General features: G+C 42.1%; 1 protein-coding gene across 2 annotated transcripts in view; it reads left to right on the top strand.

The window, feature by feature from the left end:
• LOC122558854 (caM kinase-like vesicle-associated protein) overlaps positions 1 to 27,366 on the top strand; it is a 143,983-nt gene that overhangs the window by 102,267 nt on the left and 14,350 nt on the right. For both annotated transcript variants that reach the window (XM_043707701.1, XM_043707702.1), the window contains exons 5-7: positions 10,639 to 10,777; positions 13,025 to 13,145; positions 25,499 to 25,574. In XM_043707701.1, coding sequence (XP_043563636.1) covers positions 10,639 to 10,777; positions 13,025 to 13,145; positions 25,499 to 25,574 — 336 coding nt within the window. The remainder of the gene's footprint in view (positions 1 to 10,638; positions 10,778 to 13,024; positions 13,146 to 25,498; positions 25,575 to 27,366) is intronic.

The raw sequence follows: 27,366 nt of genomic DNA, 5'->3' as shown, positions 1-27,366 counted from the left end.
TCCTGTAGACAACGAGGACATAAACATCAAGGCCAATGGCTCTGCAATCTCCTGCCTTGCTTCCCAGAGAATCCTAGGATAAATGCCATCAGGCCCAGGGGACTTATCTATTTTCACCCTTTCCAGAATTTCCAACACCTCTTCCCTACTTACCTCAAAGCCGTCCATTTTAATTAATTGTAACACAGTATTCACATCAGCAACAATGTCCTGTTCCTGAGTGAATACTGACGAAAAGTATTCATTCAGTGTCTCCCCAATCTCCTGTTTCACAGACTCCTTTTCTTCCTGCTTAGCTTTTGATGTGGCTTCCATAAAATTAGGAAATAATTCAGGATATTTTCTTTTAAACATTTCAGCCTCTTTTACTTCCAATGGTTGTCCCCTCAGTGAAGCTAGTATGTTTGAACCTGGCAGATAATTTCCCCAAAATAAATTTGACTCCTTCAATCGGAACTTCTTTCAATGCTTCCACTACAACTTCTCCGTTCATCAAGTCACACTTTAATCCCACTCTGTATATTGGTTTGTAACCTCCCTGTATACCTCCGATTAACGGCTTCTCATTCATTCATGCCTCTGCTAGACAAATAGCATCCATCCACGAGCATCAGTGGCTAACTTGCTCTAGAGCCTCTCAACTACTTTGTTGGGTTACTCTTTGATTCAAAGCATAAGGAAATACAGAATAGGATTTTAAAAACTCAGAACCTCCAGTAGTTTGCTTTTCTTTGTCAATCTCTGAAATGTAATTTTTATAACTTTCCTGTACCATCCACCCCGTATAGAGTCATACAGTCAGAAAGCACAGAAACAGACCCTTTGGTCCAACTCATCTGCGCTGACCAGACATCCCAATCTGACCTGGTCCTGTCTGCTAGCATTTGGCCCTTGTCTCTCTAAACCCTACCTATTCATAAACCCAACAAATGTTGTAATTGTCCCAGCCCCCATCACTTTCTCTGGCAGCTCTTTGCATTCATGCATCACCCTCTACGTGAACAAGTTACCCCTCAGGTCCTTTTTATATCTTTCCCCTCTCAGCTTAAACCTTGAACTCCCCCAACAGAGGGAAAAAGATCTAGGAAACAGGGAGTCAATTTGTAAATTCAGTTATTGGGTAAAATTATTCACCCTATCCAAGCCCCTCAAAATTTTATTAACCTCTATAAGGTCACCCCTCCGTCTCCGATGCTCCAAGGAAAAAAAGCCCAGGATACCTCTCCCTATAATTTAAGCCCTCCAATCCCAACCACACGCATGTAAACCTTTTCTGCACCCTTTCAAGATTAACAACATCCTTCCTATAGAAGGGCAACCAGAATTGCAGACAATATTCCAAAAGTAGCCTCATTCTTAGTACATTCTAAGGAAATGTTTTTGATTCTGTTTCTCAGGGAATTAAAGAAGCTTTGTTTTGGAATTAAAAGATTTCTATCAATCTGTATGTTGCATTTCTACTGAAGAAAATGAGCTAAACATTTCAGGTTCATTCTCTTTGCCTTTTTAGCACCTACTTCCTTTTCCTGACAAGCCCTTAGTTCCTATCACTACAATTGATTTCCCATTTAATTTCCAGCAATCTTCAGCTAGATGTGCTGAGTGCATACATCTCAATCTTCTCCGGAAATCCCCAGTACCACAGAGACCACTTTTTAGCTAATTTGATTCATGCTAGACCATGTTAATTTATGTTTTAAGAGAGCTAATTTAACATAGTTTTCTTGAGTTAACAAAAGAGTGAGTTTATCAGTTACAAAATGTGAGAAGAAATAAAAATTCAACACATACAGATACACGTTAGAAAATAGAAGTGAGTCCAAAGTAATGTTAAAGTAAAAAAAAAGATATACATTTGAATATTGGTTATTTGTCAAGAGTGTGTGGTCCTGGAAAAGCACAGCAGGTCATGCAGCATCCGAGGAGCAGGAGAATTCTGATGAAGGGCTCCTGCCTAAAACGCCGACTCTCCTGCTCCTCGGATGCTGCCTGACCTGCTGTGCTTTTCCAGCACCACACTCTCAACTCTGATCTCCAGCATCTGCAGCCCTCACTTTCTCCTATTGATTATTCGTGAAGCGTAGGTAGTAACATATTGATGACTGAACAGTACATTTTGTGACTTTGTGGGCAGGCTTTGCAGGTCAGTTAGAGTCCCACAGCATGGAGACAGGCCCTTCGGCCTAAACTGGCCCATGCCGACCAAAATATCCATCCATGCTAACCTCATTTCCCTGCACTTGGCCCATATCCTTCTAAATCTTTCCTATCCATGTATTTGTCCAAATGCCATTCAAATATTGTTAATGTACTCACTTCAACCACTTCCGCTAGCAGCTCATTCCATATGCGTACCACCCTCTGTGTAAAAAGGTTGTCCCTCAGGTTCCCTGTTATTCTTTCCCTCTAACCTTAAACTGATGCCCTCTAGTCCTCAACTCCCCAACCCTGGGAAAAAGACTGAGTCCATTCACCCTAACTATGCCTCTCATGATATTACACACCTCTATCAAGTACCCCCCTCAATCTCCTACGCTCTGAAGAAAAATGTTCTAGTTTGTCCAACCTCTCCCTGTAACTCAGACTATTGAGTGCCAGCAACATCTTTGTAAATTTTTTCTGCACTCTTTCCAGTTTAATAACATCCTTCCTATAGCAGGGTGACCAAAACTGAACACAATACTCCAAGTACAGTCTTACCAACGTTCTATATAACTGCAACGTAACTTCCCAACTTCTACATTCAATGCCTCGACTGATGAAGGCCACTGTACCAAAAGCCTTTACTGCCCTGTCAACCTGTGACTTGACTTTCAGAGAACTATGCACCTGAAGTCCAAGGTCCTCTATTCCACCACATTCCTTAAGGCCCTACCATTCACCATGAAACTCCTACCTTGATTTGATTTTCCAAAATGCAAGACCTCACTTATTTATATTAAACTCCATTTGCCATTTCTTGGCCCACTAACTTCTCCATGTTCCCAAGTCTTCATGTCTTTCTCAACTGTAAACACAGAGAAGAAATCTTTATTGAGGACCTCATCCATCTCCTGCATTTCTACACATACATGTCCACTTTGGTCCTTGAGGGGTCCTATTCTCTCTAGTTTTGTTTTTCCTTTAATATACTTAAAGAACCTCTTTGGATTCATCAACCAATCTTCTCAACTAAGGTTTTCTCATGACCCCTTTTTGCCCTCCTGATTTCCTTCTTCAGTAAACTCCTGTATCCCATGTATACCTCCAGGGATTCCCTTGATCTCAGCTGCCTGTACCTGAGCCATACCTCCCTTTTGCTGGTCAAAGCCTTGATATCGCTTGTCATCCAGGGTTTCCCTATTCCTGTCATCCTTACCCTTCTTCCTCACAAGTACATAAAGACCGAACTCTAGCTATCACACTTTTGAAGGCCTCCCACTTGCTGGACATCCCTTTGCTTGCAAACTACTCCAATCAACCTCTGCAAGCTCCTGTCTAATTTCATCAAAATTCGTCTTGCCCCAATTTAGAACTTGAACCTGTGGACCAGTTCTGTCTCTCTCCATAACTATTTTAAAATTAATAGAACTATAGTCACTAGTCCCAAAGTGTCATAGAGTCATAGAGATAGACAGCATGGAAACAGACCCTTCAGTCCAACCTGTCCAGGCCAACCAGACATCCCAACCCAATCTAGTCCACCTGCCAGCACCCGGCCTATATCCCTCCAAACCCTTCCTATTCATATACCCATTCAAATGCCTCTTAAATGTTGCAGTGGTCCCCCACTGTCACCTCGTTCACCTGTCCTGCCCTATTTTCCAAGTGTAGTTGAGTTTTGCCCCTTCCTGAGTGGGACCCTCTTATATACTGCTTGAGGAAACTTTCCTGAATGCACTTAACAAGTTAGTTGAAATTCTTTTGTCCTGTTTCCATATGGTGGTGACCTCTGGCTAGCTGGCATCTAGCATTCAGAGCAAGAGACAAATGCACCTGCAATGCAGGGGCAACTATTGGGTAGTTATTTGACTGTGACCTCCATTGCTGACCTGTGCTCGAACCCAAGCAAACGCACAAGTGTACTTCAGCTCACTGGCACACACGTGTACCTCCGCTCACTAGTGAACATCTATCCACACGCACACACAGACCAGGATTGAATTGGCTTGGTAAGCCTTGTTAAGTCTCCTCACTCTTCTTCAGCCAAGTCAGCAAAATAGCAAATTTCGGTTTGCTGGTATTCCTGCTTTCATAAGCCAGTTAATGGGAGGTCCATTGTAAGTCTCACTCACTTCTCCTTCCAATTCATCCCCTCTGATGTCAGAGGCCCCGTCCTCTAGAATCATAGAATCCCTGAAGTGTGGAAGCAAACCATTCGGCCCATTGAATCTACACTGACCCTCCAAAGAGTATCCCACCCAGACTGAGCCCTGTAACCCCACATTAACCATGGCTAATCCACCTAGCCTGCACACTGCAGGCAATTTAGCATGGCCAATCCACCTAACCTTAATATTTTTGGTCTGTGGGAGGAACCCAGAGGAAACGCATGCAGACACGGAGATAATCTGCAAACTCCAACAGTTGCCCGAGGCTGGAATCTAACCCAGATCCTTGGTGCTGTGAGGCAGCAGTGCTAACTATTGAGCCACCATGCCATCTTAGGCCAGTAGCAATGGGGCGGAATGTTTTCTACTCGTCCCCTTCTTGAAGTACAATTTTCTTGTTATGCTGAAATGATGCAAGTGATGATATGGAATTTTTGACAGTACGCCTGTGGACTAATTGATACGTACTTAAGCTCGTATTTGTAATGCCTTGAATCAGTGGCAATCCCTCAGGTAAGAGGGAGTCAACCTCATGTGCTTTGCCTGAAAGCATGCCCTGCTGTAATAAGGTTGAAACTTTATTGCTGGAACAGCACAGCAGGTCAGGCAGCATCTAGGGAACAGAAGATTCGACATTTCGGGCACATGCCCTTCTTCAGATTTCCTGAAGAAGGGCATGTGCCCGAAACGTCGAATCTTCTGTTCCCTAGATGCTGCCTGACCTGCTGTGCTGTTCCAGCAATAAAGTTTCAGCTTTGATCTCCAGCGTCTGCAGACCTCACTTTCTCCTGCTGTAATAAGGAGCAAGTTAGACGAAAAAGAACAAAGAACTGCAGTTGCTGGAAATCTGATGCAAAAAGCGAACATTCTGGAGAAATCCAGCGTCTGGCTGTGTTTGTGGAGAGTTAATGTTTCAAGTCAAAAGGGTCACTGGGTTCTGGTAGCATTCCAGCAACAATACTAAAGATGTGCGCTCCAGGACTACCACATGGCAAGTTGAATCCAAAATTGGCTTAGTGACAGGGGACAGAGGGTTGTGGTAAAGGCTGTTTGTGTGACTGGAGTCCAGTCTGTACTGGCATACCACAGCGCTCAGTGCTGGGTACCTTATTGCTTGTGATATTCATAAATGATATGGATGAGAATGTGGGGAGGATGATAAGTAAGTTTGCAGGTGACACAAAGATTGGCCAGGTGGTTGACAGTGAGGAGGAAGGTATTAGGTTACAGATAAACAGCTTGGTCAGATGGACAGATCAGTGGCAGATGGAATTTAACCCTGATAAATGTGATGCATTTTGGAAGTAGGAACAAAAAAAAGGAGTATTCAACGAATAGCAGGACACTAGGAAGCTCAGAGGAACACAGGAATAGAACATAGAACATAACAGTGCAGTACAGGCCCTTCAGCCCTCAATGTTGTGCCGACCTATGGAACCAATCTGAAGCTCCATCTAACCTACACTATTCCACTTTCATCCATATGTTTATCCAATGACCATTTAAATGCTCTTAAAGTTGGCGAGTCAACTACTGTTGCAGGCAGGGTATTCCACGCCCCTTCTACTCTGAGTAAAGAAACTACCTCTGACATCTGTCCAATATCTTTCACCCTCAATTTAAAGCTTTGTCCCCTTATGCTACCCATCACCATCCAAGGAAAAAGACTCTAAAATCCACTCAATCTAACTCTCTGATTATCTTATTTCAATTAAGTCAACTCTCAACCTTCTCTCTAATGAAAACAACCTCAAGTCCCTCAGCTTTTCCTCATAAGACCTTCTCTCCACGCCAGGCAACATCCTAGTAAATCACCTCTGCAACTTTTCCAAAGCTGACACATAATGCGGGGTGCTTGTCCCTCGATCTCTGAAGGTGGCAGGACAGGTTAATGTGGTAGTTAAGAAGGCATATAGGATGCTTGCTTTTATCAGAGTCATGATTATCAGAGCAGGAAGGTCCTGTTACAGCCGTACAAATCTTAGGTTCGTCCAGGGCTGAAATAATGCATGCAGTTCGAGTCACCACATTACGGGAAGAATGCGATTGCACTGGAGAAGGTGCAAAGGAGATTCACCAGGATGATACCTGGAATCGAGCAATTTAGCTACGAAGAGAAGCTGGATGAGCTTGGGCTGTTTTCATCGGAGAAGAGGAAGTTGAGGAGGGAACCTGGTGGAGGTGTACAAGATTATGAGAGATGTGGACAGGGTGAACAAAAATCAGCTGTTCCCCTTTGTTGAAGAGTCAATATGAAGGGAATATAATTTTAAAACGGGAGGCAAGAGGGAATTTAAAGAAAAACTTTTTCATCCACTGGGTAGTGGGATTCTGAAACACACTGCCTGGGAGGTAGAAACCCTCACAACTTTTAAAGTGCGTTTGGGTGAGCATTTGAAGTATCATATCTTTCAAGGCAGTGGGACGAGTATAAATAGTTGTACATTTTTGCCAGTACAGACTCAATGGGCGGATGGGCCTCTTCAGTACTGTCTGATTCAATGATTTCACCCCTGTCCAAGTTGTTCCAGTACAGCTTTAATCCAGGCATTTGCCCTGCAATGTGGAAAATGGTTCTGCACTCAACAACAGTACAAATCCAACCCACCAATTACCATCCATGAGTCTGTTCTCTATCGTCAGCCAAAGAACGGAGGGAATCATCAACAGTGCTATCAAGCAGCACTTACTTAGCAATAACCTGCTCACTATCAAGGGTTCCATCAGGGTCACTCAACTCCAGACTTCTTTACAGCATTGGTTCAAACATAAACAGAACAGCTGAACTACAGAGGTGAAGTGTAAGTACCTGCCCATGAAAGCAAAGCAGCATTTGTATATGTTTGGCATTGAGGAGCTCTTGGAAAACTGAACTGCATGAGAATCAGGGGAAAGGCTGAACTCTGGCAGTACTCATACATAGCACAAAGAAAGATGGTTGTGAAGTCAATTATCTTAGTCATGGGACACTACAGTAGGAGTTCCTCAGGCTGTCTCGCAGGTCCTAACATTTTCAGCTGCTTCGTCAGTTAGCTTTCCTCTATCATAAGGTCAGGAGGTGAGGATGTTTGCTAATGATTGTACAATGGTTGGCAGCCCAGATACTGAAGCAGTCCTTCTCCAAATACAGCAAGACCTGGACAATATCCAGGCTTAGACTGACAAGTGACAAGTAACATTTGTGCCGCACGAGTGGCAAACAGTGACCAAATTAACAACATTAACAAAAGATAATCTAACCATTGCTATTGACATTAAATGCCATAACCATCACTGAATCCCCCACCATCAACATCCTGAAGGCTACCAGAAATGAACCAGGAATACCCACTTAAATATTGTGGCTACAAAAGCAGGTCAATGGCCAAGAATCCTGCAGTGAGCAACTCATCTCCTGATTCCCCAAACCCTACTCGCATCTACAAGGCTCAAGTAAGGTATGTGATGGAATATATCCTACTTGGCTGGATGAGTCTGGCTCATAAAGCACTCAAGAAGCTTGACATTATCAAAGATAAAGCAGACAGTTGGATTAGCACCACATCCACAAACATCCACCTCCTTCACCTCTAAAGCATAGTGGCAGTAGTGTATACCAACTACAAGATGCACTGCAAGAAATGACGCGGGTTCCTCCGAAAGCATCATCTAAACCTACATCCTCTAATACCTACAAGGCTTAGAACAGCAAATGCAAGGCGCCTTCTAAATCACACAGACCTGATTTGGAACTGTCTCATTTTTCCTTCACAAAAGCTAGGTCTGAGTTCTGGAACTCTCTTTCCAAAAGCAGAGTGGTGAATGTGCACCCCCCCAAGAACAGCAGAGATGGAAGAAGGAAGCTCACCACTACCTTTTCCCAGGGCAGTGAGGGATGGGCAATAAATGTTAGTCTAGCCAGTGACAGCTGCATTTCATGAACGATTACAAACGAAAGTCTGAATAAGGATGGCAGATTGCCTTCCCTAAACGTTGCTAATGTACCAATTGGGTTTTTTACCATAGAACATTAGTTTCATGATCATCATTGCTCATCTTTGCATTTTATTCCAAGTTTGTTTAATGAATTAATTGAATTTAAATTCCCCAGCTGCCTTGATGGGATTTGATTTCTCCACGTCATTATTCCTGGCCTTTGCATTACGAGCTCAGTTAAAAAAACAGTTATTCAACTTCTGCCCAACTCTTGACAGGTTGTACTCATAATTTAACCCTCTAATCCCCAATATCATTCGCATGGTCTGCACTGTATCCTGTACAATTGCTCAGACCTTTGAGTATAGGAGTTGGGACGTCTCGTTGAGGTTGTACAGGACATTGGTGAGGCCACTTCTGGAGTCCAGTGTGCAGTTCCGGTTGCCCTGTTACAGAAAGGATATTATTAAACTGGAGGGGGTTCAGAAAAGATTTACCAAGATGTTGCAAGGAATGGAGGGTTTGAGATCTAAAACTAGGCTGGAAATGCTGGGACTTTTGTCATTGGAACGTAGGAGATTGAGGGATGACCTTACTGAGGTTTATAAAATCAAGAGGGGTATACATAAGGTGAATGACAAGGGTCTTTTCTGTAGGGTGGGTGAGTTCAAAACTAAGGGACGTATTTTTAAGGTGAGAGGAGAAAGATTTAAAAAGGACCCGCGGGCAACCTTTTTACACAGAGAGTGGTTCGCATGTGGAATGAACTGTCAGAGGAAGTGGTGGATGCGGGTACAGTTAAAAGGCATTTGGATGTGTTCATGAATAGGAAGGATTTACAGGGATATGGGCTAAGCACAGGGTAGGTGGGACAAGTTTAGTTTATGAACATTGCTGGCATGGACTGGTTGGACTGAAGGATGTTTTCAAATTGTATGTCTCTATGAGTCTACAAAGTCAACTTATTCATTCTGAGCTGTGATGTCCAAAACAAATTAAGATACTTCAAATCGGGTCTCAGGGAGGTTCTACACAATTCCAAAGAGTAACAAGTATTAGAAGAAATCGGCAGACCAAAAATATGACCCAGCCTTGTAAAAAAAATGCTGCCACTCTCAAATTTGTGGTTATGTACTCTCTGACCAAATTAAAAATAGGAATAGGCCATTTGGCCCCTCAAACCTGCTCCCCCATTCAATAAGATCAGGGCTGATCTGATTACTCCACATTGCCCCACAACGGGAGATGGTGGCAATCTAGAACAAAAGGTCATCGGTTTAGGCTAAGGAGTGGCAGATGTAAAACAGGGATGAGCAGGAATTACTTCTCTCAAAGAGTCATGAATCTGTGGAATTCACTATTCCCGAGTGCAGAGATACTGAATAAATTCTGTCTGAGGAGATAGATAGAATTTTATCCAATAATGGGTTGAAGGGCTATGAAAGGTGGGAAGGAAAGTGGGTTGAGGCTGAGATGAGATCAGGCATGATCTTATTTAATGGAAGAGGGGCTGAATATCCTATTCCTGATTAGATTAGATTCCCTACAGTGTGGAAACAGGCCCTTCAGCCCAAAAGGTCCATACCGACCCTCTGAAGAGTAACCCACTCAGACCCATTTCCCTCTGACTAATGCACCGAACACTATGGGCAATTTAGCATGGCCAATTCACCTGACCTGCACATCTTTGGACTGTGGGAGGAAACCGATGCACCCGCAGCAAACCCACACTGATACGGGGAGAATGTGCAGACACAGTCGCCCGAGGCTGGAATTGAACCTGGGACTCTGGTGCTGTGAGGCAGCAGTGCTAACCACTGGGCCACCGTGCCGCCCTTCCTGTTCCTACATAGAATCCCTACAGTCGAGAAACAGGCCATTTAGCCCAACAAATCATCCCCAACCCTCTGAATCCAGCCAGACCCATTCCACAACTCTATTACTCTACAATTTCCCTGACTAATGCACCTAACCTACATATCCCCCTGAACACTATGGGCAATTTAGCATGGCCAATTCACCTAACCCATACATCTTTGGACTGTGGGAGGAAGCCAGAGCACCCAAAGGAAACCCACACAGACACAGGGAGAATGTGCAAATTCCACACAGTCGACCGTGGCTGGAATTGAACCTGGGTCACTGGAGCTGTGAGGCAGCAGTGCTAACCACTGAGCCACCATGTAACCCCAAGTGTTCTTGTTCTTATATTCTCCCCCCATAACCTTGTGTTCCTTCACTCATTAACAATCTATGTACCTCCGCAATAAAAATATTCAGTGACTGCTTCCACTATACTTTAGGAAGTGCGTTCCATCGACTCACATCTGTCTATGCCAAGCGTTTCTTAAATGGGCAGTGGCTTAGTTTTAAACTGCAAAGATCCATTAATAATGCTCCTGATTTATTCTAGTGCCACAGGCCGAGAGGTGTTCGACTGGATCCTGGACCAAGGTTACTATTCTGAGAGAGACACCAGCAATGTGATCAGACAAGTATTGGAGGCTGTGGCCTATCTACATTCCCTCAAAATCGTGCACAGAAATCTTAAGGTAAAAGATGTTTAAACTAACAGTTGCCTCACACAATATTTTACAAAATTGTTATCAAGAAAAAATCAGCCATGTCCTGCAGAAAAAAAGGAGTAATAAGCCAGAAGAGAATGCTCTGTTCTATTACCCTAATACGCATGAGAATGATAGAATTCCCTGCAGTATGGAAGCAGGCCATTCGGCCCATTGAGCTCACACTGATCCTATCTCTGCACCCCTGCATTTCCCACGGCTAGCCCGCACGTACCTGGACACTATGGGCAATTTAGCATGGCCAATTCACCTAACCTGCACATTTTGGACTGTGGGAGAAAGCCGGAGCACCCAGCAGATACCCATGCAGATACAGTGATAATGTGCTAACCCCACATAGACAGTCACCCAAGGATGGGATCAAACCCAGGTTTTGTTTTGCATGCTGTACAGATGGATCATACCATACAAAGTAGGGACGGCATGGTGGCTCAATGGTTAGCATTGCTGCCTCATAGCACCAAGGACTTTTCACTGTGCCTAGGTACGTAATAAATCAAATTTAAAAAATCATGTGTACCTTTAAGAGAAATGTCCACCTGAGTACCCCTTTAAGGAAATTGTCAACACCAGCACCCCTCTAAGCCCTCTGTTCCCATCGAGTCTATATGTAGATTTTCATTAAAATATTTTTATCTTAATGGTAGGTGATGACGGAACAGTTGCCAATCCTGCAGTTACCTGGAGGTTGACGCTACCGGCGATGATGATTAAACACAAAATACAAGCAAAATGTTGACTTTTCAGCCATTTTTTGTTTGTAGTTTTTTTAACCATCAGCTGCTTAGATCTCTTCCCATGCAATCTGCCAATGATGTCACCAGCACTCATGATTTAAACAAAAGCGTTCAAAATATACCCCTGTTCAACAAACAGGTGCTCCATATGGCTGCACAACAAGCTCTATGACTAGCTCTTTAATTCTCGCTCTGCTGCATAAACAGGAGCTCCATATGTTTCACACAGAGATAGTCAGTGGTGCCTTAACCTTTGCCTTGCTGCACAAGAAGCATTGTGGAGATGCAGACGTTGATAGAGCGGGGAATTGCACAGCCTGTCCCATTTGTCAGATCTCTGAACTTGCAACATATTTACTGCTGTCTATCAATGAGATTTAACAATAGACAAATCATTCAGAGGTGCGATGGAGAGGGAAATACGATGAGTTAGAGTCAGATTAGATACAGACGGAGGTAAATAGAGAATAAAGGATTTGATAAAAGCAGAGAGGAACAAAAAAGACAAAATATTATTTTTCAAAAGACTTTGTTCTGCAATATTAAAAGGAAAATGTACTAACTGCAGGAGTGCAATACCATGGTTTCAGTTGATGCTGTTCTCTGGTGAAATGTTATTTTAAGAAATCTTGTCACTTAAAGGGTCCTCTCCATATTAAGTACCAGCCATAATTTTCTGTAGAGGGCTCATTTCTTTTAGTATCCCTACATAGGATCCCTACAGTGTGGAAGCAGGCCATTTGGCCCCAATAAGTCCACACCAATCCTCTGAACAGCATCCCACACAGACCCACCACTACGACCACCACAACCGTGCCCCCTTCCCCCCCCCCCCCCCCCCGCCACCACCACCACCAATACTATCCCTGTAACCTTACATTTCCCACAGCTAATCCACCTAACCTCCACAGCCTTGGACACCATGGACAATTTAGCATGGCCAATCCACCAAACCTCCACATCCCTGGATCTTACGGGCAATTTAGCTTGGCCAATTCAAAGCGCTAATGCAACCAAGTTAATGACACGCAATCTAAAAGTAGAAACTTCAATCACGTGCAGCTTGCTTTGGGATCAGAGGATGCCCGAAGCTTGTATCAATCCAGGATGTTCATGGGACTGAGTACGGCAAGTAGTGAGGTGAGTGGCAAAGATCTTCCAGCAGTTTCTGGCAATTTGCAACTCTCAGATAGTTAATGCACTAGTGACAAGCCTTTAGCTTAGTGTCATTTTTGCAGCAAGTTCTAGGCCACCATAATTGCTGCCTCCAGGGTTTGCATTCAAATTAATATCTATTTCTTGTATTTCTGTGCTTCTGACTTTAATTTGGCAATCCGGCATTTTGCCATGGACTGTCAGCTCTCGCTGAAGGGAAACTGATAATATGTGTGACAATCTGCAAATGCTAATAATAACTATGTTCTTTCTCTCTGTCATTCCTTAATCTGTGTTTCTCTTTTGACTATTTCGCTGTCAGCTGGAGAACTTAGTTTACTTTAATCGTCTAAAAAATTCCAAGATTGTCATAAGCGATTTTCACCTGGCCAAACTGGAGAATGGGCTGATTAAGGAACCTTGTGGAACACCAGAGTATCTTGGTAAGCCCACGTGGATGCAAGCATGAAAAATCTCCAATGCCATTTTGCGTAAAACACCCATTAACTTTCATAATACGTTTTCCAAAAGGGAAGCATAGATTCATTTTCAAAAGCGATCATTGCCCAAGACCAACGCAAAATGAGCCTTGTATTGACAAAAGATGACATGGACTAAATTTGACTCTGATAATCGCACAAAATGGACAAAATTGAATTATTTTACACCCAGCACCATATGTTTTTCCTTTAACCTCAGATGCATGTGTAAGGGGACTTCATTGGCCATTTTGCACCTCCTCCTACAAGGAGTTGCATTTTAACTCAGTGGATTTTGTGTATTTTTTGAAGGAATCTCTTTATATTGAGAGTTTATTCCTGGGTGAGGGGGAGGTGGGATTATAATGGTAATATCAGTGGATGGGTAATCAAGAATTTCAAGCTAATGTTCTGGGAATATAAGTTCAAATCCCACCATAGCTGTTGGTGAAATTTGAATTCAGTAAAAATCTGGAATTAAAAAGTTAGCTCAAAGGTGATCATGTGATCATTGTCATAAAAACAAATGTCTTTAGGGAAAGAATTCTGCCATCTTAACAAGTCTGGCTGACATGTGATTCCAGATCCACTAAAAGATGGTTGCTTCATAACTATTGTGGGGATAATTTACACTAGTCTAGCCATTGATGGCCACATTTCATAAATGACTGGAAAAAAAAATCTAGGTCTTTATATTATTAACTTTAAAATCTTTTCTTTATGACTTGAATCAAAATGTTAGACCAGGTTATACAAAGTCACACTCTTAGCAAAGGTCTTCATGCATTATATCTGGATTTCACTTCCTGTGGCTGACAGGTTCCACCTGATTTTCCCATCAATTTAAGTCACTGTTCAAATCATAGAGATGTACAGCATGGATACAGATCCTTTGGTCCAACTCGTCCATGCCGACCAGATATCCTATGTTAATCTAGTGCCATTTGCCAGCATTTTGCCCCATATCCCTCTAAACCCTTCCTATTCATATACCCATCCAGATGCCTTTCAAATGTTGTAATCGTACCCACCCCACCACTTCCTCTGGCAGCTCATTCCATACGCACACCATCCTCTGCATGAAAAAGTTGCCCCTTATGTCCCTTTTATATCTCACCCCCCTCACTTTAAAACTATGCCCTCTGGTTTTGGACTCCTCTATCACGGGAAAAGAACTTGGCTATTCATCCTATCCATGCCCCTCATGATTTTATAAACCTCCATAAGGTCACCCTCAGCCTCTGACACTCCAGGAACAGTAGCCCCAGCCCATTCAGCTTCTCCCTACAGTTTGCAAGACACATGGACTATTGGAGCTGAGATGAGGAGATGTACTTGAAATACTGAAGTTCCACCATGAGTTTTGTGGCTCTGATTGACTAACAAGCCCTTTCCAAAATGATCAGCGGAAATTGCAGAGACACAAGCAAATACCTTTGAATATAATCTGGGTTCAGGTTGGTGCCAGAGGATTGGACGATTGCAAACATTACATTCTTCCTCAAACTATATTGTCACCTCAACTTCAATGATTGGAAAACATCCGGAAAGAATTATCCAGAATAACATTAATAGTCACATGGAAAAATGTGTATAGATTTGGAAATGTCAACATGGATTTGTTCAGGAAAAATCATGTCTAAGTTTCAGTAATTTTTTGAAGAGATAATATTAATGAGGGGCACAAGCACTTCTAAAAGACATTCGATACAGTGCCACAACAGATTTGTGAGGAAGGTAATAGGTCATGGAGTAAAAGGGACAGCAGCAATCTGAAAACAAAATTTTCTGAGGGAAAGGAAACAGAGAGTAATGGTTAAGGTGTATGCTGGGCTGAATTGTGAACCGTGTATAGAATCCCAGTCTTCTCTGGTAATTTTTAAAAATTACTATTAGACGTTAATTGTAGAAGGAGACATTAGAAAGAATGGACAGGGTTATAACAGCATTGGAAAGTACACAGATGTTTACAAGAAAGGTCGGAGATATTTATAGTATTTGTACTCAGTGACATGCAGCTGTATGTCATCATCATAAGCTTGCTCCAGAGTCCTGAAGCCATTACACAATACACTCACCTAACATTGAAGGAGAAGGCTGAGAGAAAATTTGATGAAAGTTTTCATAATCAGGAGGTGTCTAGACAGATTAGGCAGGAGAAATTGTTCCCATTTATAACTGAATTGCGAATCAGAGGCCACAGTTTTAAAGTGTTTTGCAAAAGAGCAAGTGTAAGGTAAGATGAAAAACCTTTTCACTCAGTGCGTAGTTAGGATATGTAATGTACTGCTTGGACTTGTGGTGAGGATGAGTTCAATCAAGGCATTCAAAAGGGCATTACTTGAGTATTTAAATAGAAACAATAAAGAAAAGGCAGGAAATTGGCACAAAGTTAAAATGTACAGTAATCCAGTACAGGCATGATGGGATGATGAGATGAATAGCATCCTTCTGCAGGGTAACAATTTTGTGATTCTGTGAATGACCAAAATGAATAGCCACTCCCTCCTCTTTCATCACGTGATTTGACACCTTGCCATGAATTTCCATTCTTTACAGACTGGTCAAGGAGGAAGCAAGGTCAAGGACTATTCTCACGCTTAGACTTCAAAATATATATTGTATACTAATACTAAATACTGCTGTACACAGTAATCATACTAGGCTCTGATCACATTGATACATTAAAGAAGGATTATTTGGTCTTCTTCTTGTACCATATTCACATGCCCTTAGAACTCTCTAAAGTTCTCATCTGTTGTTGTATTACACTGCATAGTTTGGTGTAGTAATCTACTGTAGTGTGGTCATTCTAACTCTGCCCACACTGTGGTGTTTGTACACAGTGATGTGCATCTCTATGTCATCATCGCAAGATTGCTCCAGGGTCCTGAAGCCTTTACACCATACCCTCTCCTAACTCTTCTTTATCTGTCATAAACATTGATTAACAGTTACATGGATTCTAAAATAATTTTCAATACTCCCAATTTTAAAACATTTACAGTACATTTTTCCTTATCTCTCCTATCCTTCCTCAAGTCTTTGACTTAATTCATCTGTGTCAGTAAGTGGGTAAGGCAAACTGGTGACAAGATATAGACATACTAGAGGTAAAGTTGGTGATTTTGCATTTTCTCTGCTGGCTTCTAATAGATCAGAGATTAAGAAGATCTGGCTGAAGGAACTACAGGAGTGTATGAAAATTTCAATGTGGTCTTACCACTTCTACTCTATTATTAGCCTCAGATACTGTTGCTAGCTTCTGTAGGAAGACACGAAATGGTACATCCATGTGTTGTCATTCTTCACGTGAAGCTTATTCTCTTGCAGTACTGACTTGTTCTTCAAGGATCTGTTCCAAGCCATGAATGTACATGTTGTGTTGAGAACAATTTAAATTGTTGCTTGGTATGTTCCTCAGTCTGTAGTACATCTTTGAGAAATGACCTATTTTGCTACAATAAGTACATTCCTGGTGCAAAGCTGGTCAGTTTTGTCTTCACTGATATGGGATTTTAGAACCTCAATGCCCATAGTTTTATGCTGTTGTTGCCATATGCAGTATATTGTTCACGTAAGAGATCAGTCATGGGATGAGTCCTTTGCTAGCCAGGCTAGCATTTATTGCCCATCCTGAATTGCCCTACAGTCCATCTGGTGGAGGTAGACCCCAATGGCCTTCGGGAGGTTGACCCAGTGACACTGAAGATTTACGTTGCTTTATGTAGTCAATACACTGTGCAGAAGGTGTTCCATTAAATGCAACCTATGTTGTATAATGCTTCTTGAACAGTTACCTGAACGGTTATCTGCTGCAATTTGGTTTGCTCATTCTACAGCTCGGCCCTTTTTGATCGAACAGTCAATGACTGATTTATTCAGCAGATAATTCCATTGCAAAGTAGCTCTTGTTGTTAATTTTCACAATGGCATAGTTCCGGTAGTTTCATTAATGAACTGTATGCACAGTTACAGATTCCCTTTGGTGTGGATGCCAGCGATTGAAGTACACTGTTGTTAGTGTTCTCTTTGTCCTTGAGATAAAACATTGATCGACAGCTGTTAGGCAATTTCTCATAAATCTGCTGTCTATAAAACACACAATCTGATGTGCCTTCCATTTAGTGGAAAAGTGTGCTGAGCTGTTCAGCATTTGATTTGGTGTCCAATCCAGAAGGTTTGAAATCTTACGAATTGTGCTTTCCATATCTGCCAGTTCACTGACCTATTAAATGGATCTGAAAGCTTAAATCTTGTGGTTTTGCACCATGAATTTTGTTGCATTGTTTGATCGTTGACAGGCACTTGAAGTTGCTTTTTATTTCAATATTGGTAGGATGTTATTAGGACTTAGTACTCGTGGTCGTGTTGATTTTGACGTTTTACTATTGCAAGATCGTTGAGGTTCTAAAACTGAAAAATGTTTCTGCTGATTGCAAAGCTGTTTTCAATGTAAAGTCAGATTTCCTTTACCAGTATGGTGGCTTCATAGAGATGAATGAAGATATTCCTTTGATAAGATGGCTGAAGGATTTCCGAAGAAGCAGTAGGTAGCAAATCAATAAGATTCAATTAGTTTTTTGACTGTATTAAAGATATTTGCAATCATGCTGGCTTTTTTCAGTGTCCAAGACAGTTTTATGCCAAATTCGACACAACATGATTAAATCCGTGCTCTTTTTCTTGATACAACTTTTCATATTTGTACTAACTAAATTGACAAAACTTCCTAGGGGTCAACTAAAAATTGGAATTTGTCATTGAAACTGCCAAAATAATAAAGACTGCATTAGGGCTCTGATATTTCAAATTGATTCTTACTTCCAACCTTTGTTCCTTTTCTCAAATTGATGTTCTTTAAGCCAAACCTGAAGAATTATATTAACTTGTTGTTGTTAAATTTGCCATTGAGCAAATAGTTAAAAGATTTGTCAAGTCATTGTTATAAGTCTTAACTCTACTCCTCAGTCCAGCTTTGTCCCTTTTTTTTGCCCCTCCTTTCATTAAAGGGACTGAACCTGCTTTGGATGTCCACTAATTGGTTCCTTTTTACAGCATACTCCATTCAGATTTCTTCCCTTAGCAGCTAGTGAACTTTAACTTTTCTCCATTGTTTTTTAAAAGCTTGTTTCTCCTATAATGCATTTCTGAGACTTCAAATATTCTTGTGGCTTTGCTGAAAGAGTTATCGGTTCAGAGATGTCTCCTTCTCAGTGCTGTTCAGCTCTGTGGTTTTGCTGGCTGCTAGAAGGCATTAAAGATGTAGCAGTGATTACTTGAAAAAATTATTTTTGAATTCTTCTCTTCTCCAGACAGTCTCAGGTCTGACTCTAGATCTTTTCCAATGCCACAATTTTCTAAGCAGTCATTGTCATCATTTCTTGTCATGTGATTTAATACCACATGATGAATTCAGACAGCCTATTTAAGGAATGGGCAAGGCTTAGACTTCAAAGTAATACTATATGTTATACATTGATGCTCATACTGTTATACATGGTAATCATTGATATACCATGTTTTGATCTTATTAGGTGAGGATTACACAATCTTCTTTGTTCATGTTAAGACTCTCTGAAGTTCTAGCCTATTGTAATGTAGTGTGGTGTAGTTTTCTAGTGTGATTAGATTAGATTCCCCACAGTGTGGAAACAGGCCCTTCGGCCCAATAAGTCCACACCGACCCTTCGAAGAGCAACCCACCCATTCCCCTACATTTACCCATGAATAATCCACCTAACACTATGAACAATTTAGCATGGCCAATTCACCTGACCTGCACATCTTTGGACTGTGGGAGGAAACCGGAGCACCCGGAGGAAACCCGCACAGACACGGGGAGAACGTGCAAACTCCAAACAGACAGTTGCCCGAGGCGGGAATCAAACCCGGGTCCCTGGCGCTGTGAGGCAACAGTGCTAACCACTGAGCCACTGTGCCACCCCAAGTGATGTTTACACTCAATAATGTTCACCTCTGTGACATCATTGCAATGTTGCTCCAGGGTCCTGAAACCTTTACACAACTCTTCCTAATGTAAATCTATAGTCTCAGAAAAACTACCAGTCAGTATTTTAATCCTCTTCTAATGGATGCCACTAAGCTGTAAAAATGGATTACCCTTTAATTCCAAAAGCTCTAATAACTGCCACTTAGAAGTTGGAATGTTCAGGGTCTTCCTTTCTCCCCCTCTCTGTCTTTCTGTCTCTCCATGATTCATAAGGTAATTATCAGTCCAGGAACATGCCAAATACAGGGCTCAGGAGGCAAACAAGAATGCATACTAGACAAACAAACCACACACATTGAGCCAAATACTACAAGAAACACTAAGAATTTCTAGTGAGTAATATTTAAGCTACCCTTAAAGTTCACTAATGTGTTTTAAGAAAGAGAAGCTGCCATCCCTACCTTGTCTAGACAACACATGCAACTGCAATAAAACATACACGTGAGATATGAATGAAGAGAAGACCATTCTTGAATCTGCCCTGCCATTTGATGAGGTTGTGACTCATCTGATTGTGGCCAATACGCCACACTCTGACCTACTCCCAATAACCTCTGAATCCCTTATTAGTCAAGATTATGTCTCCCTCTGCCTTAAGTGTTGGAGTTTTGACAGAGCAAATAATGAGAAACTATTTTCAATGGCTGAGTGATCACTGATGACAGTGCAGAGATGTGAGGTGATGGACTTGAAAAACATGAGACAAATCTTTCCTTTGAACACAACAAGCAGTTGGAATACACAGCCTGATAGGGTGTGGAAAAAAGATTCAATTGTGATCTACAAAAGGGGGGGGGAGGATTGCAGGGATCTTGGGCAAGAGCCATCTCATGGGACTAATTGGATTGCACATTGGAGGAGGCAGCACAGTTTTGATTGAACAAATGGTCTCATTTTGTGCTGTACTATTCTGTAATTCTTCGGGTCAGAATCACCTCATTTACCATAATCCTGTACTATTCTGTAATTCTTTGAGTCAGAATCACCTCAGCACAAGCAAGGATAAGGAATAAATGGCAGGATTGTTCACATCCAATGAATTTTTTTCCTAAAGTGAGAAGGATTGTGGTAAATGAGACAATTTAACTGTTATGTCTTGAATTTTTATCACTGTGCTCATTATATCAGTGACAAACATCCACTCCTGGAATTCAAATGGCAGCCTAATGATCAACAATCAACAATTAGGACTGAAGTGTTCCACCTACAGTTTAATTTATGATGGTGAATTGCACAAAACACATGTTTTTCACATCACTGCATTTTGCTTACTGTGAGGTATCTATTAACTGATTTTTTTTAAAATCAGAATTGAAGGAGAAAAGGCATTTTATAGTGGGTTTGCCCAATTTTGTTTTCTCTTTTCAGCACTGATTACAGAAAAAAAAACACAATCTGGCGCAATAACTGAGACATTCCAGCCTAGTTTAAATATAGTTTAGTGAGAGTTCAATTGTCACATATAACACTAATGATGCGAAGGGATAGCAGAGTAGGATTAAAGGAACATCCGTCTTAGAGAAAGCATTTGGCTCTCTCCCAGGCAAATTATTTCAGTATTTTAACATTGCAAACACATAACAGTTGTTTGCTTTGATGATGTGTAAGTTTCTGTTATGTCTGCAGTTCCATCAACCATCTCCGCAATTTACCTCATTATGCATGCATTGCACCTTTCACCTACCGTGTGCTCAACAATGGTGATTTACTCACCACTGCAAGGACTTCCTAGGATTCCCAATGCCATACTTAAAGCCCAGTCATGTGCCAAGTCAAGCACTGCCAGCCAAAACCTGCCATTTGCAGTGCACGTAGTGGGAAGGGAATGATAAAGAATGCTTCTGAGGACAAATAGATAGCACAAGTGACACTTCATGGCAAATACAAGCTGACATTCTTGAATATGTTGCTATTTTACATCATTTCTAGTCAAATTGACTGTCATTATAATTGCAGCAACAAGAATCAAGAGGCACAGGCCACCTATTCTTAGCACGATGCCATGTTAGAACACTGTACATGGCACCATACCATGTCAGAACACTGTACATGGCACCATACCATGTCAGAACACTGTCCTTCGCACAGTACCATGTCAGAACCCTATCCTTGGCATCGTACCATGTTGGAACCTAGTCCTTGGCACGGTACCATGTCAGAACACTGTCCTTGGCACCATACCGTGTTGGAACTTATCCTTAATACCATATCATGTCAGAGCCCTGTCTTTGGCACCATATCATGTCAGAACCCTGTCCTTCGATCATACTGTGTCAGAACACTGTCAATGGCACCATACCATGTCAGAACCCTGTCCATGAAACCTTACCATGTTAGAACACTGTCCACAATACTATACTATGTCAGAACCCTGTCTTTGGCACCATACCATGTTGAAGCCCTGTCCTTGGCACCATACTGTGTCAGAACCCTGTGTTTGGCACCATACCATGTCGAAGCCCTGTCCTTGGCACCATACCATGTCGAAGCCCTGTCCTTGGCACCATACCATGTCGAAGCCCTGTCCTTGGCACCATACTGTGTCAGAACCCTGTGTTTGGCACCATACCATGTCGAAGCCCTGTCCTTGGCACCATACCATGTCGAAGCCCTGTCCTTGGCACCATACTGTGTCAGAACCCTGTGTTTGGCACCATACCATGTCGAAGCCCTGTCCTTGGCACCATACTATGTCGAAGCCCTGTCCTTGGCACCATACCATGTCGAAGCCCTGTCCCTGGCACCTTACTGTGTCAGAACCCTGTGTTTGGCACCATACCATGTCGAAGCCCTGTCCTTGGCACCATACTATGTCGAAGCCCTGTCCTTGGCACCTTACCAAGTCAATGCATTGTCTGAGGGTGTGCTTCCTCTTTCCCTGATCATGGGGTCATGACAAACTGGAAAGTCTTCAAATGGTTGAAAACATTCACTTCTATTCAGCAAAAACAAAAAGACAAAAAAAAGGCTGCATTTGCTTCAGGGAACAAACAAGGACTGCTTGCCTTTTGAGCAACACACAAGTCATGCTTAATGTATGACCACTGCACCCGGTTTACATCTATCAGAAACAGGTGCAGGTGAAGTCCTATCTGGCTTATTGCATCTGATACACCACTATAACATACCGAAAGTAATGTTTCTCCTGCTCAGTGTCTTCATTTTTCTTCTCAGAAAACTGCTGCTGTTCCCCCAGCTCATCAGCATTCATCACATCCTCTCTTTGTCAGTTCCTGTTGTGCCTGGTGCATCATGTCAGGATTATTTGGCCCACTCCATCGGGATTGTTTTTTACCCAGACCCCAAATTGATCCCAGCAGCAGCACCTCATCTTCAGGAGGACCATTGTCTACTCCACGATAGTCCTGATCAAAGAATGGACTGCACTGAATCTACACTTGGCCCCAGTCAAGGGTGTGTGTAGCACAGTCATTAGCCATGGTAGCTGTAGGTAGTCATATCGCCCAGTAACCCGTCCTTATAATGCATCTGGCCCTTCCAACATGAGAGTTCTCAGGGATATAGGCACATGGTACTTTCCAATATAAAGTGTGGTACCAATGATCATAGATGACTTGCACATTGATGGAATGGAATGTGTTTCTATTGATTCAGTCTGCTATATTATAATATGGTGTGTTCAACATGATGTGCATTCAGTCTATCGCAGCCTGCACCTTTGGGGGAAAGCCAGCTATGTTGGCAAAAACTCCTGCCTGGGCTCCAGCTCTGAGCTTATCACAGCCTGACAAGATGAACTGATACGACCTGGCACAAATTCTGCTCGTAACAGCCTTGATACTCTTCTAGGCTGAGGATTGAGAGATCTCACACAGGCTCCCAGTGGATCCTTGGAAACAACCTGATACATAAACATTCAGCACGACTATCGGCTTGAAGACCATCGAGAAAAAAATGGCCATTCACTCCTTCAGGCCACAAGCAATTGGCATAGTTCTGTGCTAGTGTCCCAGGACAGCCTAAGTCTGGGGTAGCAAAGCATCTCACTCATCTGGGGGAGATGCCATCAAGGACGTTAGATTTTGGGCATCCTGTACCACCACCTCATCCTGAGGGGACGTTCGGCTGTGATTTCTTCATGTGGAGGCTGTTCAGCAGCCACTGGAGGTTGCTGCTGCTCCTGGGTTTGCTGGCACATCTCTTTCTCCTCCATATCTTTGTGCCTTCATAGCAACAGCAATGATGACCCCTGCTATGACTGGTTTCATTGGTTACAGTTCCAATGAACTCGTGTAGACAAAATCAGAAATAGAACTGCCATTTGGTCAAAGCACATACAGTGTGTTCGCCACAGAAGTTGCTGGCACATAGTGGGGGTGTGAGATTGTTGTAGCACAGTGATGTTCAGCAACATGTCCAATCCCTTGACTGGTCACTGCTGACAACCATGACTAGTGCCTGTCCAATGCCGACATCTGTTTGTGTTGGCGGGGGAGTGGGGGAGTCACTATTCTTGGAGCATAACCTGAGATGTTAGGGATTATTGTCCAAGATGGTGGCCAGGAGGATCGAGAATTCAATGAGAGCTGCCAGGTGTACCATTCTGACTTTTACATTAGTTTCTTTCTGACATGTGGGAGAATAGGAAACTGCACATCAATGAGGTGAGATTGACATGTAAACTAATCCAAATAAGCCACTTGCCACTCACTGGTGAGAATCTTATTGCACTGTTCAAACCTTGGTTGCATTTTTTTCATGACATTAAGAACTTCATTTCTCTGAACTCGCCTTATGTTCCCAACTGGATTACCATCTCACTCAGAGGCTGGGAAAGTTCAACCCTTAGTTTCTCTTCTTTCTTCAATCTTCATTCAAATATGGAAGAACATGTTTGGTTTATCAACACTGCCAATATACCATGAATATCTTCCCTCATTACTGGGAGGTAAAGCTCATAAAAGCTGATGTGAGTTTGTCATGCAAACACCTATTTTGGATTTAGCTCTGGTGGGTTTTGCAAGGACATGAGGAGAAGGGAGGGAAGCAACTCTTGAGAGGTGGATCAGTATATTTAAATGAGGTTGCATGCCTCAGGTTTTAGCTCATTAATCAACCGCAGACTAGGTTTCCCAGAGCTTGGGATATCCCACAGCTAAAGAGAGACCAGAACTGTTGGCCTCCAGTAAGTTTTCCTGCACTGCCTGTGAGTTAGAAGAAGCAGGAATTCTACCTTCACTGGTAACTGTCCTCTACTTCCAGACTTCCCTCCCTCCATTCAATCTGCCCCCAGCCAGGGTCTCTTAACCAATACCCACTTGGATTTTAATTAGGGTCTCACTCCTCAAGTTCCAAGTCATCAAGGCCCCCACCACAGTCTGTCAATCTGCTTCTGCAATTTCTGTTGCCCAATAATCTCCACCTCTGCAGTTTATCCCCTACCACCATATCTTCTCCTCTGCATCCACCCTTCCTCTATCTCTCCCTCCTCTCTGGCCTTCAGCTGTAACCATGTACCATAGGCCTTGCTAACAGACAGTCTCTCAACCTGCTTGGCTATCGAGCAAGGAATGGAGAAAGCATTAATATCTTAGGTTAGTTCACCAAGAACTCCGGCTGATTCCAGGTAGTATATCGTGGTCTCTCAAGATCACCCCATTGCCTCCACCATAAACACTGGGGCCTATATATAGTGTGAATTAACTTCAGTCCATCCCCCCCCCGTCTTACCCCATAACCCTTATACCTTTTCCCTTCTCTTGTGAATGTTATTATTTTGGGCAACACAGACACAAAAGATTTCCAAGACAAAAAAAGTGTCCTCAGTCTCATCAGTTGGTTTACCAATTGTTTGAAATCCATGTCCTCGGTTTACTAAAGATGAAATTTTTATAGCTTCAGAGAGAGACAACCCGTGGCAGTTTAACCTGAGGGTCACCACACTTCAGATGAGGTTGAGAAACTGAGATTTTGGCGGTGAGCTCAGCCACTTTGGGAATTGAATGTTGTTGGCATCACTCTTTATTAGAAACTAGCCATCCAGCAAACTAAGCTGACTGACTTCTTACTAACATGTTACTAAAATGAACATCTTCTTATTCACTCTTTCAAAACCATTCATAATTTTGATGGATACATTTGTTTTAAGAGTGTCCAGAATTAATTACAGCATTATTTTATGGACACAGTAAAGTCATTAAACAAAGGACCGCATACTCTTAGGTATATAAATATACATAAACAATAATAGCAAAATAAATATGAACTAGACACTAATGGAGAGAGTGAAGGCTGTCCCGAAATCGCTCTGTTTTACAATTGTCATTTTCATGTATATTTTCAGCTCCAGAGGTTGTTGGACGACAGAAATATGGACGACCAGTTGACTGCTGGGCCATTGGAGTGATCATGTATATACTGTACGTACTAATTCTTCTGGGCTCAGGATTATAGGAGTGTTCGGGAATCAGTTTTTAACATTCTGCTTACTTTCAAGTATATGAAAACAAATTCTATAATAGCCCATGTATTAACATTTAACCGTCGGTATCACCAATTACATTTTATCTCCTTCGCAATTTTTAATGGGTCACACCAATTTTATTAAAATAGCATTCAGCATGTTAATCTAGATAGAGTTGTATAGATGGAATCATCCCTACAGAACAGGGGGAGAGTCAAGTTAAATTGTTCCTGTTAGAATATACACAGCAATACATTGCTTCATTTATTAAACATATATTTACATAAATTTTAAAAGAAAGGTAGGGACAGAAAACAGATAAGTGGTTCTCCTTTTTCCTAACCCAGATCAGATGCTGTAGAATACAAAATTTGACAATGTGACAAATTATAATGAGTTTTACGCAAAATTGTAAAAGAACATATAAGCACCGGCAGCAAGAATATATAGATATCAGCAGGTTGGGCAGCTATGTGGGAAGTATAGCTCCAGCGCACGAAAATAGAAAGAAATACATTTCCAAAATGCAATGCCTTAGATTGAAATAGGTTGTTCACAGATATTGGGCAAGAGTAACCACATAATAACCATATGCAATAGATGTAAGTGCTGAAGGAACCATTGCCTAGTAAAAAGAGTTAGCTTCTTCACATGAGGAATAAACAAAATTGGGGACAAACTAAAAGAAGCTTCCTCTAATTCACAGAGTATTGTCCCAATAAGACTCTGATAGAGAGGTTGGAGGCGAAAAGGAGAGAAGATTTGTTTTTACTAAAGAAGGCAGTGGCATAGTGGTCATGTCACTGAATTAGTATCTAAAGACCCAGTTAATGTTCTAGGGGGTTTGAAATCTGCAATTAAAATCTAGTTTAGTGGTGATGATGTAACCACTATCAATAAAAAAAAACCCAACAGGTTCACTAATATCCCTTAGGGAAGGAAATCTTCCGTCCTTACCTGGTCTGGGCCCATTTGTCAATCCAGACCCACAGCAGTGTGATTGGATCTCAACTTCACCCTAAGATGGCCAAACAAACCAATCGTTCAAGGGCAATGACAGATGGGCAACAAATGCTGGCTTTGCCGGTGATGCCAACATCCCATCAAATATAAAACAAAATCTTGATTTATGAACATATAAATTAGGAGCAGGAGTAGGCCAATTAGCCCCTCAAACCCACTCCACCATTTAATAAGAGCTGATCTGATTGTGGTCTCTCAAACTCCATTTTCCTGTGAATACCTGACAAACTTTGAATCCATTGTTGGGTCAGAATCTATCTATTGCTGCTTTTAGAGTATTTAATGATGCTGCTTCCACTGTTTTCTGGGAAGAGAGTTTCTTAAATTCAAGACGTTCTGAAAAGGTGTGAGAGATTTCGGAACAATGTTTACATTTTGGGTTGTTTAGTGCTTTACCATTACTCCAAGAGGATCAAGCCTAGATGTTTCAGTTATTAAATTGCAAGAGAGATGCCAGTTATAGATTCATAGAGTCGTAGAGATGTACAGCATGGAAACAGACCCTTCGGTCCAACCCGTCCATACCGACCAGATATCCCAACCCAATCTAGTCCCATCTGCCAGCACCCGGCCCATATCCCTCCAAACCCTTCCTATTCATATACACATTCAAATGCCTCTTAAATGTTGCAATTGTACCAGCCTCCACCACATCCTCTGGCAGCTCATTCCATACATGTACCACCCTCTGCGTGAAAAAGTTGCCCCTTAGGTCTCTTTTATAT

Source organism: Chiloscyllium plagiosum, chromosome 18 (assembly GCF_004010195.1).
Source record: "Chiloscyllium plagiosum isolate BGI_BamShark_2017 chromosome 18, ASM401019v2, whole genome shotgun sequence".
Lineage (NCBI taxonomy): Eukaryota > Metazoa > Chordata > Chondrichthyes > Orectolobiformes > Hemiscylliidae > Chiloscyllium > Chiloscyllium plagiosum.
The sequence above is the reverse complement of the archived record's forward strand: the minus strand, read 5'-3'. Positions and strand labels throughout refer to the sequence as shown.